At 37.3% G+C, this 19,278-nt stretch overlaps 1 protein-coding gene across 1 annotated transcript in view; it reads left to right on the top strand.

The window, feature by feature from the left end:
- Positions 1-18,772, top strand: part of fat3b (FAT atypical cadherin 3b) — a 126,055-nt gene extending 107,283 nt beyond the window's left edge. Inside the window, exons 27-31 of the mRNA XM_087270569.1 lie at positions 1,932-2,033; positions 6,522-6,581; positions 13,292-13,330; positions 13,584-13,649; positions 15,536-18,772. Coding sequence (XP_087126695.1) covers positions 1,932-2,033; positions 6,522-6,581; positions 13,292-13,330; positions 13,584-13,649; positions 15,536-16,095 — 827 coding nt within the window. The 3' untranslated portion in view covers positions 16,096-18,772. The remainder of the gene's footprint in view (positions 1-1,931; positions 2,034-6,521; positions 6,582-13,291; positions 13,331-13,583; positions 13,650-15,535) is intronic.
- The last annotated feature ends 506 nt before the right edge of the window (positions 18,773-19,278 follow it).

Here is a 19,278-nt window from a genome sequence, read left to right as displayed (position 1 = left end):
TCATTCCACCAACTGGGCAGATTGAATGCGAGAGTTCGGGATAGTGATTTCTTCCCTCTTTGGGATGGAACCACGAGGCGACGTTCATTCACTGAACGCAAGTTTCTGGAGGACACATAAATCTGCAGAAGTGAGAGCAGATAAGAAAGAGCAAATCCAGAGGTCGCTTTGTAGGCAAACATCAGAGCTTTAAATTTGATGCGAGCAGCAACTGGCAGCCAGTGCAAATGGGTGAGTAGCGGAGTGACATGTGCTTTTTTAGGTTCATTAAAGACCACTTGTGCTGCTGCGTTCTGGAGCAGCTGAAGAGGTTTGATAGAGTTACCTGGAAGCCCTGCTAGTAGAGAGTTGCAGTAATCCAGTTTGGAGAGAACAAGAGCCTGAACAAGGAGTTGAGCTGCATGTTCAGATAAGAAGGGTCGGACCTTTCTGATGTTATAAAGTGCGAATCTGCAAGATCGAGCAGTTCTAGCAATGTTGTCAGAGAAGTTTAGTTGGTCATCAATCGTTACTCCAAGGCTTTTCACCATTTTGGATGCAGTAATGGTTGCCCCATCCATCTGGATTGAAAAGTTATGGTGTAGAGTCGGGTTGGCAGAAACTTCAAGCATTTCCGTTTTCGCGAGGTTAAGCTGAAGATGATGATCTTTCATCCAGTGTGATATATCCAACAGGCAGGCTGAGATGCGAGCTGGAACCGAGGGATCATCAGGGTGAAAAGAGAGGTATAGCTGGGTATCATCAGCATAGCAGTGGTAGGAAAATCCATGTTTCTGGATGACTGGTCCTTGAGATGTCGTGTAGATGGAGAAGAGAAGGGGTACAAGAAGCTGAGGCACATCGTCAAAGACGCGCTATCTTTGTGAATAAACTGCCAAGTTTAAAACCACTACATTCTCAACTGAAAAACTGTTAAAACTTTATTTTGTGACACAGTAAAGGAGTATTTTTAGAAACCGTGCGGGTTTTCTCCTCCGCCATTAGCGTTTGCTGGTTTAGCTTCAATGCATTCAGGGATACCTGTGCTTCGCAAGTTCGGTCACCTCTCGATCCTTGGCCAAAGGGGCAGAGCAATTACACATCCAGGAATTTTATCTGTACCTGGCAAGATGTGAACTTTGAATTGGAACAGTACTTTGGTGACGGTTGATGACGTTTCACAAGGACACAAGAACGCAAGTACAGACAAGAAACCATATGGAGAAACAACACATATTTTAAATTTCTGTCTAGAGAGGTCATGAAACTTGTCGCACGAGCTTGCGTTTCCGGTCTGACACATTCACGTGCGTATGAATGGAATCCTATGAGGAGAAAAGTCCAGTGTGACTGCAGCTTCAGTATGTTGATGCAGGGCTGGAACTAACCAAAACTAACCGCAGAGCTGCGGTCCTCCAGGAATTGGATTTGACGCAAGTGGATTGCATGATCAAAATTGTCTTGCATATTGTAAATGTAATCCAAATACTTTTGGATTACCTTTAATTTACTGTTAATGTCGACTTAAATCATCTACTTCAAATCTGAGGGTGACTTAAGTAAGGCTGAGAATATCTGCACTACACAAACAAACATTAAGAATTCTAGATATTATTTGGCAGTTTCCCCATGACCTAGTGTTACTACTTTATCATTTTGTTGACATTGGCTTTATAATTTTGTTGACATTGACATGAATCTGACATGAAATTTTTACAACAGAAAGGAGAAAGAATCAGTTATCATTCTGTGAATTTTTTGTAATCATGTAACTGCCACACATTGACAAAGTATAAAAACAAATTCACAAACACAGTGAAAATCAAAAAAACACAACAACTATAACTCTGTTATAACTGTATTTGCATATGTTGAGTGCTTATACACCAGAAATGCATGCGCTGGCACGTACTTGGATCTGTGTGAGAATCTGCCACTTTATTCTCCTGCAGGAGCTGTAAACGCAGCAGAAGAGGTCACCGGCTTCTCTGACAGCAGCACCAGCGAGGCTCATTCCCTCAGGTCTTTCCAGTCCGATTCCTGCGACGACAACGGTAAGATACAACCATTGCAAGAACCAAAAATCCTCAGCTTACCCTGCAAAAAAAAAAAAAGGTTCCACTGCTCAAACATTTTTCAAAGCTTAATTTGCTGCTCTGGAAAAGTTCAGTGGATGGTTTTAAATGGGAATTGTTTCTTTAGGGCATCTTTTTCTATTATGCTTTAACTCTACCTAACCAGTAGATTATTAGGCTCTGGAATATACATTTCACAATTCCCCATGGTTTCACAAAAAATATTAAAGCTGCAACTTCTGAATAAACCACAGTGCAATTAGATAACATACTGAATGAACCCTTCACATTGATGTTTTCTCGCTTCGTGTTATATAAGCCTCGTCTCTTTGCACCCATCAGCTCTTTTTGTTAGTCAGCTTTTGATATGCTTTAAGGAAGAGTTCGGAGGGAAGTCGGTTACTCACTCTTGTGACATTCCAAACCTCTATTACTTTTATATGTTATGGAATGACTAACAAAGAGGTTTAGCGGAATGTTCAGGATGTTTACTGTATATCCGTGCAATAAAAGTCAAGATGTTTAGAGCGGACAAAAATATGTTAAATATTAATTTAGATATACATATAATGTAAATGTTAATGCTGTGGCTCCATTGATATAAAAAAATACAGCATATATGTGTTACATTTATTCTTAGCCTCCAACTCAAACACTGGTTAGTGAAATCTAACAGCTTATTAGCCATAGACTAACAATATAAATTATTTAGTCAAATTTGGTCACATATACACTCACTGGCCACTTTATTAGGTATACATTCCTAGTACTGGGTTGGACCCTTTTTTGCCTCCAGAACTGCCTTAATCTTTCATGGCATAGATTCAACAAGGTAATGGAAATATTACTGAGATTTTGGTCCATATTGACATGATTGCTTTACACAGTTGCTGCAGATTTGTCGGCTGCACGTCTTTAATGCGAATCTCCCGTTCCATTGCATCCCAAAGATGCTTTATTGAATTGAGATCAGGTGACTGTGGAGGCCATTTGAGTACAGTGAACTCATTGTCATGTTTAAGAAACCAGTCTGAGATGATTCGCGCTTTATGACATGGCACTTTATCTTGCTTGAAGTAGCCATCAGAAGATGAACACACTGTGGTCATAAAGGGATGGACATAGTCAGGAACAGTACTCAGGTAGGCTGTGGCGTTGACATGATGCTCAATTGGTACTAATAGGCCCAAAGTGTGCCAAGAAAATATCCCCCACACCATTACACCACCACCAGCCTGAACCATTAATACAAGTCAAGATGGATCCATGCTTTCATGTTGTTGATGACAAATTCTGACTCTACTCTCTGAATGTCGCAGCAGAACTCATCAGACCAGGCAACGTTTTTTTAATCTTCTGTTGTCCAATTTTGGTGAGCCTGTGTGAATTGTAGTGTCAGTTTCCTGCACATTCCTAGCCCATCAGCCTCAAGGTTGGACATGTTGTGCATTCAGAGGTGCTCTTCTGCATACCTTGGTTGTAACGAATGGTTATTTGAGTTACTGTTGCCTTTTTATCAGCTTAAACCAGTCTGGCCATTCTTCTCTGACCTCTGGGATCAACAAGGCATTTGTGCCCACAGAACTGCCGCTCACTGGATATTTTCTCTATTTCAGACCATTCCCTGTAAACCCTAGAGATGGTTGTGCATGAAAATACCAGTAGATTAGCAGTTTCTGAAATACTCAGTCCAGCCTGTCTGGCACCAACAACCATGCCATGTTGAATGTCGCTTAAATCAGCTTTTGTTCCCATTCTTATGCTCGATTTGACTTGCAGCAGATCGTCTTGACCATGTCTACATGCTTAAATGCATTGAGCTGCTGCCATGTGATCGGCTGATTAGAAATTTGCGTTAACAAGCAGTTGGACAGGTGTACCTAATAAAGTGGCCGGTGAGTGTACAGTACCTGTGATTTACCTGCGTTGTAGAGGAATGTAATATTAATAATTGAAGTGCTCTGGCTGTCACCTTAAAATGTTTTTCACATAGTGATTAGTGAAATATACTGCAACCTTAGCCAGTGTCACTGCAGCTCATGATACGTGTATGCTTAATTGCTTCATTTACTTTTTAGTTTTAATTCAATTCAATTCAGCTTTATTTGTATAGCGCTTTTACAATGTAGATTGTGTCAAAGCAGCTTCACATAAATGGTCATAGTAACTGGATCAGGGTAGTTCAGTTTTTGTGTTTAAGTTCAGTTCAGTTTAGCTCAGTTCAGTGTGGTTTGAAGTCATTATTGAGAGTTCAAACACTGAAGAGCAAATTCATCGATGAGTAGCTTTTCAGATCCTGAACCATGCAAGCCAGTGGCGACAGCGGAGAGGGGAAAAAAACTTCACCAAAAGGAGAGTGAAAAAAAAAAACCTTGAGAGAACCAGACTCAGTTCGGCACGACCATTTTAATTTCTCCGCTGGCCAAAAGTCTTGTGCAGAGCTGCAGTCTCTTAAGTTAAATACTTCTAATTATGGTTTAGTATGTGTCTGTAATGTACAACAATGTTACATGTAACATTATTTCTCAGCCCACATATGTATGCATGCGATTGTAAGGAGACTTGCACGAAGACTATTATCTAATATTTTTTGGTGTATGCACACACAATTTCTATTAAATTTAAAGTGTTGTCATTAAAATCACTGGTTATAATTTAAAAATGTAATTATTAAATAATTATTTAATTATATATATATAAAAAAAAATTATATATATGTATATATATATATATATATATATATATATATTTATTATTAGATTTTTTTTAAGTTTTCAGATATGTTTATATAAAAACATACATTATTTAATCTGACCAACTGTCTGAAAAAAACCTTAAATTACAATATATTTATTTTAAATTTGCATATTTAATTTTTTTTAATTTTCCAAAAAAATGAATTAAAAATAAAAATAAATAAAAATAATAATATTATAATTTACATTGTTTTTAATCTGGATAGAAGTTTAAATTGAACAGCTCTATAACTAATGAACAAGTTTATTAAAATTCAGTGTTCTTTACAAATCTATAATCCTTTAACTGGCATTGTACCGTACGGTATCTTAAAAAATAAAATAAATTATCTTAGAAGTAGGGCCATGATAGTGGAAAAACATTTCAATATTTTTATTCTGAGATATATTTTGCAATATCAGTACAATTTCACAAGATTACTTGCCTAAATATTTGTAAAGAGTTTGTCATTTTAAAAACTTATTGGAATGATTTGTTAGGGTAGTGCATATAATATAATAGATAAGTTCAATAAAGGAAAAGATACAAATTATAGCTGCAAGCAGCACTTATCAGGGCCAAGCAGCCCAGCGGCCACATCATAAACAAGCACTGCAACAAGCTACAGAGAAACGGGAAAATTCTACAACTTTTTGGCAGCATGGTCTGAGCCAATTTTGGATGGAAATTGAGCTGACGGTCTATGGAGAGTTCAAGACAATAGATTTTCAGACTAATTCAAGATGGTGGACAGAAAGTTGTGTCAATTAAGGAATAAATTATATCAATGTTCACGGTTTCATCCAAGGAATTTATCAAGACGGTCTCATGACAATGGACAAACTATTCAAAAGTCATTTGATAAATTTAACCAAGATATTGGTAAACCAAGATATTGGTAAAAAAAGGGGGAAAATTAAGATTTACTCACTATTTACTCACCCCAATTAGTTCAAAATCTTTGAGTTTCTTTATTTACTTGAAAATTAAAGTAGATATTTTGAAGAAGGCTAAAAACATGTAACAACTGACGTCCATAGTATTTGTTTTTTCTATTTTGGAACTCATAGGTAACAGGTTTCTAACTGTGCACAATACTTTCCTTTGTGTTCAGCAGAAAAAAGAAACTCTAACAGTTTTAGAACAAGTGAAGGCTGTATATACTAGACAAAAATTGAAGTCAATAATTCATCTCTAAGTCACTCCATTACCTTCTCACAAACACACACATAAGACATTATCAAATTAACCTGTACAAACACTCTCGACTCCCCACCTGTACCACAATGACCCGATCTCATGCAAAAAAAGCAACTGATGATTCCATTAAGCTAATTAGAATGACTTGTGTTGCCTGATCTTTCCGAAAGGAAATCATGAGGATTAGTAATAACCCTACCCTGCGCTAACAACGTGACAGCTTGAATAGGTCAGAGCAGTAATTACAATCCATCTGCCTTTGATTTGCTCTCCAAACGCGATTGCTATCATGACTCAGTAGTGTAGTATCACTTCAGCTTTACAAAATAGATGCTAGTCTGACACATCTGACGTCCACTTGCTTTTGTTTAGCAGATTTCGTGATGCCGGAGGATTACGAAATGAAACACAGTGATTTATATAAATGCTTATGTAAGGTTTTTAGGGCTTGATGTTTGTTTGAAGTGTTTGTTTGATGTTTGATCATTAGTTCATTGTTGACTGACGTTTACACTTGTTTATGCTTTGAAGCCTCCATAGTGACTGTTATACGACTGGTAAATAATGCAGTGGACACCATTGAAAATGAAGGTATGATATATATCTATCCATAGGTATGATCTGTCTGTCATCTGTCTGTCTGTCTGTCTGTCTGTCTGTCTGTCTGTCTGTCTGCATTTGTCTGTTTGTCTGCTTGCCTGTCTTTCTATCTTTGTCATTTAGTCATACTTTCTTTTTCTTTTTTCCTTCTTTCTTTCTTTGTTTCTTTTCTTTTTCTTTCTTTTCTTTTTCTTTCTTTCATTTTTCTTTTTCTTTCTTTTTTCTTTCTTTCTTTCTTTCTTTCTTTCTTTCTTTCTTTCTTTCTTTCTTTTTTTTCATTTTTCTATTTCTTTCTTTTTCATTTTTCTCTTTCTTTCTTTCTTTCTTTCTTTCTTTTCTTTTTCTTTCTTTCATTTTTCTCTTTCTTTCTTTCTTTCTTTCTTTCTTTCTGTCTTTTTTCATTTTTCTATTTCTTTCTTTCTTTCTTTTTCTTTTTTTCTTTCTTTCTTTCATTTTTCTTTTTCTTTCTTTCTTTCTTTCTTTCTTTCTTTCTTTCTTTCTTTCTTTCTTTCTTTCTTTCTTTCTTTCTTTCTTTCTTTCTTTCTTTCTTTCTTTCTTTCTTTCTTTCTTTCTTTCTTTCTTTCTTTATTTCTTTCTTTCTTTCTTTCTTTCTCTTTCTAATGATGATGATGATGATAATGATGATGATATTATCTTTATTTTCTGCTTATATATATATATATATATATATATATATATATATATATATATATATATATATATAAATCTAAAGTATTACATCTTATAAAATGATAAAAGAAAAACATTTAAACCCGATTACATTATTACTGAAATATATGTACAGTAGAAGTAAAAATGAATAGCCCACTTGTGAATTTACAAATTATTATTTTTAAAAATATTTCTTAAGTCTTGTTTAATGGTGCACATTATAAACATAATAGTCTTTGTAACATACTAATTAAAATCTTTAATTTTTGAATGGTGCATATTTATACTTATTTTTGCAAGATGCTATTCATTAACCTTAAAGTGCAATTTGAAGACTTAACTAGGTTAGTTAGGATAATTAAGTTATTGAACAGTGCTGTTGTTCTGTAGAAAATCTGAAAAGAAAAACATTTTATAGGGCACCTATGATGAAAATCATACTGTGTCTAGGTTTAGTGTTCAGTCATGATATAAACACAATAAATCTCTCTTTTTAAAATGTATGAATTTAAAGGATCCAAATCCCTGCAATTTTGAGGCTTACTGCAACCAAATTGAATGACAGCCACCGATTAACATGTCTTCATAGTAACACGTATAATCATATCCACAAGACAGGACATGCGCAAAGCAACTGGGATTAAAAGCTCTGTTCAGCTCTCTGTGATCATCAGCACCTCGAGAATGAGTTTTACAAGTTTAAAATGATTTTCGAACAGTGCATGTTTGTAATAAAGACGTGTATCTCGTCACATGTGCCATGCAAAAACATGCAAAGTCTCAAGCCTCTACGAGCGACTTGCAGTGGCAAAGTGACAAGCGACCGTTCATATCAATAGAGAGTAAGTGACATCTGGCGACTTCTGCCTTTGCGAGCGACAGCAATATTTGGAGAACATGTGTTTATGATGAGTGACACAAAAAAGACAAGATTACTTCAACTTTATGCAAATGAAGAGCAACTTTCTTGAGCGACAGCCAATAGGAGCACCAGTAAAGCTCACATGTTCCTCTCTCAGCTCGCTCAGAGGCCGGTTGTATTCTCTGTGCTCAGACCTGCATTTGCAGCAGATCGCCACCCAGAGCGACAGGCAGCTACAAAGTCGCTGCTAGTGTGAATGAGGCTTCATCAGTGCAGAAAGGCTTGACTTCCACAACAAATATATCAAATAAACTTTGGGAAAGTTCTTACTGGAGTACGGGAGATCTGCTTCATTCTTGTCTGTCACTGTACTGTTTATCTACGTGAAGGCTACACGCAATACAGCATTCAAGAGTTCACACTTAGCTGATGATTGATTATAAGCAAGTTTGGCATGCTGTCCCGGGAGAGAGCCCTGAGCTCGAAGGTTCTTGAGCCCTGGGCTCCCTCCTGTTTGGAGGAAGAGAGGGGAGCCTCGAGCTCAGGTAGATCTCGACAACTCCCCTTTTTATAATAGCTAAAGATTAAGATTGAAGGCTATTAAAAGATATGCTGCATTATTAGATTACCTGTATTGAAATTTAGATTTAACGATTAACTTGTTGTACATGTTTTTGGACTGTGGGAGGAAACCGGAGAACCCGGGGAAAACCCACGCAAGCACGGGAAGAACATGCAAACTACACACAGAAACGACCACCGGCCTGTTAAGGAACTAGAACCGGTGACGTTCTTGCTGTGAGGCGACAGTGCTAGTCACTGAGCCACCGTGCTGCCCTATGGAGGGAAAGGTGAAAAGGTAAGGATTCTTCAAATCGAAGATGACTGTAGTGAGAAAACCCTGGCTCTTTAAAGCTTTAAAGTGGTTAGGAATGGCCTGATTGGTGGATCAAGCATGCTAATGCAGAACCAGCCGTGTTCAATCATAATCACATGCTCCTCTCGAAATTAGTTTATGAATAAACTTCACATAGTGAGCGATCCCAATAGCTCTGCCTCTGACACACGTGGGAACAGTGGGTGGGAAGAACCAGCTCATTTGCATTAAAGGCACAGGCAACAAAAACAGCTACAATGTCATAACAGCTCAAATTTCTCAGATTCAGAAAAGTATAATAAATGATCTGATGGGTATTTTGAGCTGAAGCTTTACAGACACGTTCTGGAGACATGAAAGACTTATCTTAAATCTTTAAAAAGGGGTAAAATAGGTGCCCTTTAAGGAAGGCTAATAATATTGATGTAAATTTATTTTTTAATTATTTAAAATCGTTTATATATATATATATATATATATATATATATATATATATATATATATATATATATATATATATATATATATATATAAAGTAATAACTGTTTGTTTGAGTTTTTATTTTGAGATAATCAATAATTTTTCAATAAAACCATTATCAACATCTTGTTAAAAAGCTGTATTTTCACCTTATTACATGGCCACTAGCCAAATAAATAAAACGGATGTGAAATATTGATTTGAAATTCAGCATACGAGTTGAAAGATTGATGTGAGAGACATCTGGCGCATCTAGGAAATCAGTTGCCTGGAAACCACATCCAATTACACAGTTTAGCATCATCAAAGAGCAAAAACTGATCATAGAAAGCAGCACTTGAGCGAGGGAAGCACTGACATATAGAGTTAAGCAGAGTGCCATGTACTGTAGTCAGATTTACAGTAATATTTTGTTGTTGTTTTTTATGACAGCCCTGAAATAACTATTATATTTAAAATACGTTGGATAAAAACTCTGTGTTAAATATCACTTGGGAAATATTTTTCCAAGAATACAAATTTTACAGTAGGGCTATGTCTGATAACTTTATTTTCTTGCTGCCTTTTTTGACCCCTATTTACACCCACTGATATTGTGGTAGACAGTTTAAGTCTGAATAGATAAAAGAAGGCGATTTATGGATGCTATTCATACATGTTTGTATGATTTTATGCATACAATGACCTCTGAAGGTTTTAGTGTTAATAACCTATTTAAGGCTTAAAAACCCACACTGCATGAAAAGGTGAAGGTGAAATCCCAAAGCACAGAAACTGACGTGTCCAATGAAGCAGGAGCTCAGTCCATGCTGGAGAAAGTAGGATTAGGGCTGTTAATTAAACTGCACAACTCTGGAATCGTATAAAACCAGGGTTTAGATTCGCTCTCTAATCACTCATAATCCAACTGCATTGAAAACCTGAACTGTTGAACTAGCCTTTAGTTGGTGAAGAACAGCATCAGCCGCAGTGACCTGGTTTTAATACACACCAGAACCAGTTTCTAATTAAACCTGCCCGACCACAAGCTGTTTGCTTGAAACTTACACATACTATGGTAATTCATGCTGTCTGAGGAGTTCACGGCTCCACCTTTCTCTCTCAGAGGTCTGGATGAAAGTGGACTGTTTTTGTTGGTTATGCTAAATAACGCAGTAATTTTACACAAGTAGGACATCTTCATGAATCAGCAATTTTTATGGGTCTTAGAACGGTTTCAAAATATCCAGTTAGTGACACTATAAAGCATGCTCATTTTGGCCAATGAGTTGTGCTATAAAATAAATGTTTTACTACCTTGGAAAGTACTTTAGCACTTACATTAAATCTTAACTTGTACTTTTATGTTAATTAAAAAAATAATCATTTAGTTTTAACACAGTTTTGAGGAGTTTTTTTGAACGTTTCTCACTGGAAATGCAATTCAGTTCCAGATTTGGAAAAGAAATACACATAGATATGTGATGCAAATGGTAAAATGTATTGCTTTGCTGTGGTAAAAGTGTTTTGGAGTGATTACATATTATGGTGCAAACATAACGACTTGAGTCTTTGTTAATTAATCATCAGCCTCTAAATAATCCTTAAAGGGCACCTAGGTTACCACTTTTTTCAGATTTAATATAAGTGTTTTGCGTCTCCAGAATGTGTAGGTAAAGTTTCAGCTCAAAACACCCATCAGATTTTTCATTATACCTTTTACTAGATTTTATTTGAAACATTTTCCACCGGGGGGCTGTTTAATCGTACTGCGCCTTTAAGGACAGTCCGCCCCGCCCACTATTTCTACGTGGCTTTCTGCATGCCTTAATCTCCTCCCTCGGCTGCGTCAGACAACAGACAGACAGACTTAGGAAGAAGATCTCACGTAGCGTTTGTGAGAAATACTACAGTAAGAACTTTACCAATGAGTATTTGTTGTGGAGAGGCATCAATGAGTCACACACTTAATGTCAATGTACAAAGTTCACTTGTGCGCGCGCACACACACACAGACACACACACACATCCATGTATGGTCTACTTTTGTTAATTCAATAGGAAGAAGGTCATTTGACACACCAAACTTATTAGGAATTTCATAAGAAAAAAAATTGTGTGCTACAATGAAACAATGGCGGAGATACAAGATGTGCAGCACCTGAAACTGCGGATACTGGAAGCCTGTGCTGGCATTTTTCTAGCGGTGTTCCTATCAGTGTGTGAAGAGTGGGAGAAAAGTTGCATTGACTATTCAACACAAGGGGCAGCACATTGTACACATTTTATATGTAACTCATGAAAGAATAAAGTTACATTAAAACCAAGCACACCATTGTTTTTTATGTGAAATTCCCAACAAGTTTGATGTGTCAAATCACCCTCTTCCTATTGAAAAAACAAACGTTGGATCCAAAATAGCCGACTTCAAAAAGGCCACCATGGTCACCACCCATCTTAAAAAGTTTGCCCCCTCACATATACTAATGTGCTAAACAGGACGTTAATATCACCAACCATTCCCATTTTATTAAGGTGTAGCCCACCCTGTATCTTTAGAATGTCCAGAAGTCCAACTTTTTGTGCAATGTTAGCATCTTCATCTGCCTTTTGGGTGCTATCACAGGTTCTTTTGACAGTGCAAAACTTTTAGTTTACATTGTGGGGTTTGTTGGGGAGACAAATTGGCTGCTTTTGAAACAGCCAATGAAGTATTGTAGGAATCGCCACTGTAGGACTTATTTTTATGTTGTTTGTTTTAGCGACAATCATTTGACATCAGCAATCCATCCACAAGTACTATTATTTGTACAGTATACTCTTTCTCCTCAGATTTTGAAAATTATTCTTCTAAATGGAGTCAATAACATCCAAAGCACCAATCAGAGTGTGCATTTATATGATGACCTGATGTAGATTTTTTACAAAGTATTTTACAGTATTTTAAAAATGCAAGACACTAAAGTAATTTGTGACAAAATATTCTGCCATTTTTATAAACCCTATCAAATACAAATGACAAAATACTATTTCGTATTTAAATTACATATTTAAAATGCTTGTATCATAAATACTGCCCATCCCTGACCACAGCTGCATAGTGTACACAGCTATACACTTCAGTCCCACAACAGGAATACTGAATTGTAGAGGTTTAATCAGGTTTATTTTGTACAGTAACTTAGCTATTATGGTTCTATGCAGCAGCATATTTACCCATGTAGTTGCATCCTGACACATTTGCAGCGAGTAGATGATCAAAAACAGCACAACGTGTGAAACGCGTGTACATGTGCTAATTTGTTTGTGTGTGTGCATGTGCACATTGATTGGTGTGACAGCATTTTGTGTGGCTCATTCATCTTACTCTAAAAACTGTAGTATTTGTGAGTGTGGGTCTCTGTTTCATTGTGTCTGAGTTATTGTTTGTCTGTGTTTATCCTGCCATCCGGGCCTGGTTTTCCTTCTCTGAAGCTAAATGTTTCAAGTGTATGCTTGGAGAGCCAGCTAATTTTCATTTAAAGGCACAGGTGCCAAAACATCTACAATTCTCTCTGACCCAAAAATGTACATTTTCAACTGGGTATAAATTATATGATGGGTATTTGAACCTGAAATTTCACAGACACGTCTTATTTTACATCTTGTAAAAAGGCCAAAATTTGAGTTCTTTAAAACTTTTCATTTAAGAACTTTTAAGTTATACAATATACCTATATAAATAAACTTTTAAATGAGCAAGAACTGATCTAATGCTCAAACTGGATACAAATGCTGAGGATGTTATTTCATAAGCGGTGAATCATGATGTGTTTTCCTCTCTCCCAACAGTTGCAGGTCTGGGTGACATGCAGCCTCACAGTAGAACCTGTGAGTTCACTTTTTTGTTTGGTTTTGATGTTCCATTTTACTTTGTTTCACTTGGTCAGACGTGTTTATAAACCTTTACTTGCATCCCATATAAAAAAAAGTTCCATCCTGAAGTATTTCATCAAGCATAAGCAAGTTGATTGTTCTGACTGTTTTTGTTTTTGATTGGGCTCTTTGTTGTTTATTTGTTTTCATCTCATTACTCATTAAAATGCACCCCTGAAACATTTTTCCATTTTATGTCTCTTCACAGCAAGCCCACACCTTCACTGTGAGGATGAGATATGCTTGGATTTCATCAAAGAGTATTTTATGAATTGTAAGAGCTCAAATTTAGTGAGATTCAAAAATAGCTTAGATCATAAATGCACCTTGTGTATTTAACATTTGCATATATACATACACACAGTAAGGTATAAATTAGGTATATTACAACTATACAATTAGGTCCATAAATATTTGGACATTGACACAATTCTAACATTTTTTGGCTCTATACACCAATGCAATTGATTTGAAATGAAACAAAAGGGATCTGCTTTAACTGCAGGCTGTGAGCTTTAATTTGACGGTATTTACATCCAAATCAGGTGAACGCTGTAGGAATTACAACAGTTTGCATATGTACCTTCCACTTGTTAAGGGACCAAAAATAATTAGACCGAAAAATAATCATAAACCAAACGTTCACTTTTTAATACTTGGTTGCAGTCTGATACAGCCTGATGTCTGGAACACATAGACATCACCAGACATTAGGTTTCATTCCTGGTGGTGCTCTGCCAAGCCTCGACAACAACTGTCTTCAGTTCCTGCTTGTTTTTAAGGCATTTTCCCTCAAGTTTTGTCTTCAGCAAGTGAAATGCATGCTCAATTGAATTCAGGTCAGGGGATTGACTTGACCATTACATAACATTCCACTTCTTGCTTTTCCAGTATGCTTTAGTTCATTCTCTATCTGCACTGTGAACCGCCCAATGAGTTCCGAAGTATTTGGCATAATATGAGCAGAAAATATTGCCTTAAACACTTCAGAATTCATCCTGCTGTTTTTGTCAGAAGTCACATCATCAATACAAGAGAACCAGTTCTATTTCAGCCATACATGCCCACACCATGTCACTACTACTACCACCATGCATCTCCTTACTCTTCTTGTCCCATCACGCTGGTGCAAGTTAATCTTGATCTCATCTGTCCATAGGATGTTGTTCCAGCACTGTGAAGGTTTTTTATAACTTATAATTTGGCCTTCTTGTTTTTGAGACTCACCAATGGTTTACATCTCGTGATGAACCCTCTCTATTCACTCTGGTGAAGTCTTCTCTTGATATTTGACTCTGACACACATACACCTGCCTCCTGGAGAGTGTTCTTAATCCGACCAGCTGTTGTAAAGGGTGTTTTCTTCACCAGGGAAAGAATTATTTGGTCATCCACCACAGTTGTTTCTGTAGTCTTCCAGGTCTTTTGGTGTTGCTGAGCTCGATGGTGCATTCCTCCTTTTTAAAGAATGTTTCAATCAGTTGTTTTGGCCAGACCTAATGTTTTTGCTATCTCTCTGATGGGTTTGTTTTGTTTTTTCAGCTTAACGTTGGCTTGCTTGACTGATAGTGACAGCTCTTTGGATCTCATCCTGAGAGTTGACAGTAACAAATTCCAAATGCAAAATATACTCTGAAATTAACTTGAAATGAACTTTTGACCTTTTATCTGCTTTTTGTAATTGAGATAATGAGGAATAACACACACCTGGCCATAGAAAAGCTTAGAAGCCAATTGTCCAATTACTTTTGGACCCTTAACAAGTGGGAGGCACATATGCAAACTGTTGTAATTTCTACAGCGTTCACCTGATTTGGATGTAAATACCCTTAAATAAAAGCTGACAGTTAAAACACATCTTGTTAATTTAATTTCAAATCTATTGTGTTGGTGTATAGACGCAAAAATGTTAATACATTATAATGTATAAATGTATAAATGTATAAATGTGTTACTTTCTTAAAAACAAAATGTTCTAACTGCAAACTTTTGTATGGCATTGTTTATTATCATCATTTTTATTATATTAATAGTGGTAAAGTGGTTCTTCAACTGTTGTTGTTCTTTGTTATTATCACCATTATTAGTAGTATTTGTAATTGTATCTGTGAACAATGCAAATTGTTGTAATAAGACTTATCAATGTTTGTAATTTTCCAGCTTATCAATGGCAAACATCAGACTGGCATGACGCCTCTCTGCCAGGTATGGAATCACCACCTCGAGACCAAACCCCTACACCACCACCTCCACCCCTCCCTGCTCCACCACCTCCACTGACCCCTTCACGGCTAGGTGGCACACCGACCCGTCTGGGCGGCAGCGTTCGATTGGACGGAAGCACTCTATCGCTGCAGACTGGCTACCCGTTACGACGGTACCATGGCCAGAGAGATTTCCACACTTCTTTAACTCTGGATGATAACGGTTCACCAGTTTATGAAGAATATCGTGATCCAGATCATTATGACACTGCCTCTACTATTCACCCGCTGGGATTTAGTGAAGGACGATCTAGACCTGACTACCATCACTCCAGTCAATACTTGCTTTCTCACCCTCCTCTACTTGCCTGGGAAGAGCGTCCGCGTGTCTGGGAAGATGCTCACACCTTCGGTAGCCAGCAGGAGATCGACAGGCTGGGCAGGATTTCGCTTCGGGCTCGTTTGCGGGGTCAGAGCCCAAAGACATCTCTGTCCAACATGAGAGATTATTATTGACCATTACCTTGACAGAAAGTGCTCAATTTTACTCGATACATGTGATCATGCTACTGACGTCAAAGTGTGTGCTAATCTGTTGGGAATGGAAGCAGCCTTAAGCCCAAAGTATACATCTTTTCTAAACTGTATTCACGCAAGTAACAGATGCCAAATAGTAGGAACTGTGTGAGTAAAGCTTACTTCCCTGGTCTCAAGGTAGCTGCACTAGCAAATGATGTTAGATCAAATCTTGCTCTGAGGGATTCGAAATGGGTTACATTGGTGCAATGACCCTGTTTGTACTGAGGCTTTTGGGGGAGGGTGGGGTGTAATGTAGACCAGTTTAGCAGGGGAGAGTGTAACGTGGAAAAAATAATGGGAGTTGTGTAAGTAAACCTCACCCCCTCTGTCTTACGAGATGCACTAAAGTTTCTAGCATCCTTGTTGGAGTACATGTTTCTCATGTAGATCCACAGGTTTAAATCCTGGTGCGAGTAAAACCAAAAGAGGGAGTTATTTTTTTGCTATTTTGCTATGACCCCTAATGAGTAATGATTAGGTTGGTGAAAGTAATGGGTAATGAAGATCAGCTACTTCCCATGCTAGAAGTGTTTAAATCTCACTCTGAGCAATGGTGTGTAGAACTGCAGGGTTTGCATTGGTGCCGTGACCCGGATCGGAATGAGATTTAAGTGCATGAGTGTAACAGAGGACATTTAGAAGGAGCTGTGTGAGTAAACCTCAGTCCTTTCACTACTAGATTCTAGAGGCATACTTGAGGCAGAGGTATTTAGTATTTAGTTGGAGAGCCATCCTGCCATCCTGGAAACTGCAGTACCAATGAAGGTGTTGCACATCCACAGTTAAATGCACAGGTCTGCAAATTTGTGTAAGTGAAAATGTCTTAAGTCATTTCACACAGGTGCTTAATAACATCTTACTTATATCTATTAAGCAGATGCTTTTTATTCAAAGCAACGAGTGAGAATAAAAAGCGCTTCAGATCACCAGAGAACAGCAATATATAGATGCCATGACAAGTCTAAGTTAGCTTGGACCTATTTTATTATTATTAAGTCCTTGTGTCAGAGTTTGTAGGAGAGTGTCTGGTGCATGTAGAGAAGACTGTGTACCTCTGTGAAGCACACTGAGAGATGCACAACAATTTCCCCCAAATATGAGAACATATTTGTCTATCAAGCCTTGTTTTTTTGTGTGTTTTCACACTGTGATACAGCTTGGTTCAGTGTTTGGTTCAGGGTATACAAACTAAGTAGTAAAGAAAAACTCAAATCACCTGTGTGAACTGAAAATATATTGTAAACCTATGTAGAAATTTTGTGCTGTGTTGTTTTGATGCACATTCTAGTTTACACTTAAAAAGTATACTTTGGGCTTCAGTCATACTGTTAATTAGTGACACCTCCTTCATGTGCTTTTTGAAAGGAATTGTTCACCCAAAAGTGAAAATCCCCATCATTAAATCACCGTCATGTAGTTCCAAACATACACCCAAAGAAGATATCTTTAAGAAAAACTCATAAAGGTTTGGAACAACATGAGGGTGGGTACATTTTTGGGGGGGTTACCTTGGTGAGAACATGCATAGTTGTAATCAACCCAGGCTCATTGTGGATATGTGTCCAGGTCTACATTTCTGGGGACAGTGAAATACATAACCTTAGGTACGTCTGCTTGTACTTTTTGAAAATCCACCAGATGTTTATACTTTTTGATGATTACAAAGTCCTTTCACACGTCCACTTTTCATGTAAATTCACCAGAGGGTGCAATATACACTTTAGCCGAACAGGCAACCTTTCTGTCGACTGAACGACTGACCCACCCATCCCTTCCCCACACCCAGGGCTTAATTGGAACAAGCCAGATCCGCCACCTCTGAAATCTGATCCGGCACCTCGTTTTACCGAACTCCCTCTTCACGCACCCCTCCTCCCTGCTCTTCACCTTCATCCACGACAACACCCACCCCACCAACTCTTCACTTTCGCATTCGCTACACCTCTCCCTCCTCTGGTAACATGCCGGATTTATTACCCAGATCTGTTCCGGGACCTCGCAATTTACAATTTTACAAATTAAGCACTGCCTACTCCCAACCCAACCAATAGTGTTTTAAAAAGCAATCTAGAAAAAGAAAAGTCGGTGTGATTTCACCCAATTTTCAGCCTGTTGTTTATTTATTAATAGATTTATTTTTTGGTTTTGTGTTACCTGGTTTCTGGAACCATTCTTTACCGGACTTCACCATCTCAGTCAACTCCGCATTCCAAGTCAGACAATGTATGAAGTGAGCAACTGAGCAAACTGGTAATGCTGGAAAAGCCGTCCATGCGGAGGTGAGCGGTCAGCTAGTGACTCTGTCGTTGGTGACATCATACTCCCTGTAGTGTTCATTTTAAAGGTGAAATGCAGCCAGACAAACCTCTCCAGAAATGTAGACAGGTGTACGTATCCACAATGAGCCCTTAGTTGGATTTAACACACTCTCATGTGTGCATTGAAGAAGCTGTCTGATACCGGGTTTGTGTTGATATGCTACTGTGTTTGTGAAACCAAATATGTTATTGATGGAATCCGGATACAGGGTTGTTTCTCAACCAGGAAGGCTACAACTTATAAGGGGCCTCAAAATGGTTTTAACTTAGCATTAAAATAATCTAAAATATTCAAATCAAAATGCTGCTTATTTTATTGACCAACCACTCAACAATGTTTTTGTATTTATTTAGTTGTGATATTTTAATTATAGAGCTAGGATTGAGAGTCTTCGAAAACATGGATATAAGAGGCAATTTTAAAAGTATACTTTCTAGACCTGAATAAATATGAAATTTATCACATAGAAATATAGTAAAAATATATATTTGTAAAATACTTATCCTTACTCCTTGTCCATTGAATTATAAAAAAAAATTATATATTTTCAGCCCTTTGGATATAGATGTGGATAACAGGCCTAAAATCTTCCAAATAAATATTTAAGTATGTCCTTGGACTGCCAATGTTTTGCTATGACACATGATGAAGAGAAGTTTTATTCCTGTGTAGAAGCCGTGGAGAAAAACAAGTCTGTTTAATTAGTATTAACGAAGCTTAGGTTTGTATGGATCTGGTAATGTGTGTACTCAAAATGATTCCAGGACTGGAAGCGCACAGGTGCGTTTAGCTCAAGTGAAA

Source organism: Danio rerio, chromosome 10 (genome assembly GCF_052040795.2).
Source record: "Danio rerio strain M-AB ecotype USA chromosome 10, GRCz13ab, whole genome shotgun sequence".
Classification (NCBI taxonomy): domain Eukaryota; kingdom Metazoa; phylum Chordata; class Actinopteri; order Cypriniformes; family Danionidae; genus Danio; species Danio rerio.
This window is presented reverse-complemented; position numbering and strand designations above follow the sequence as displayed.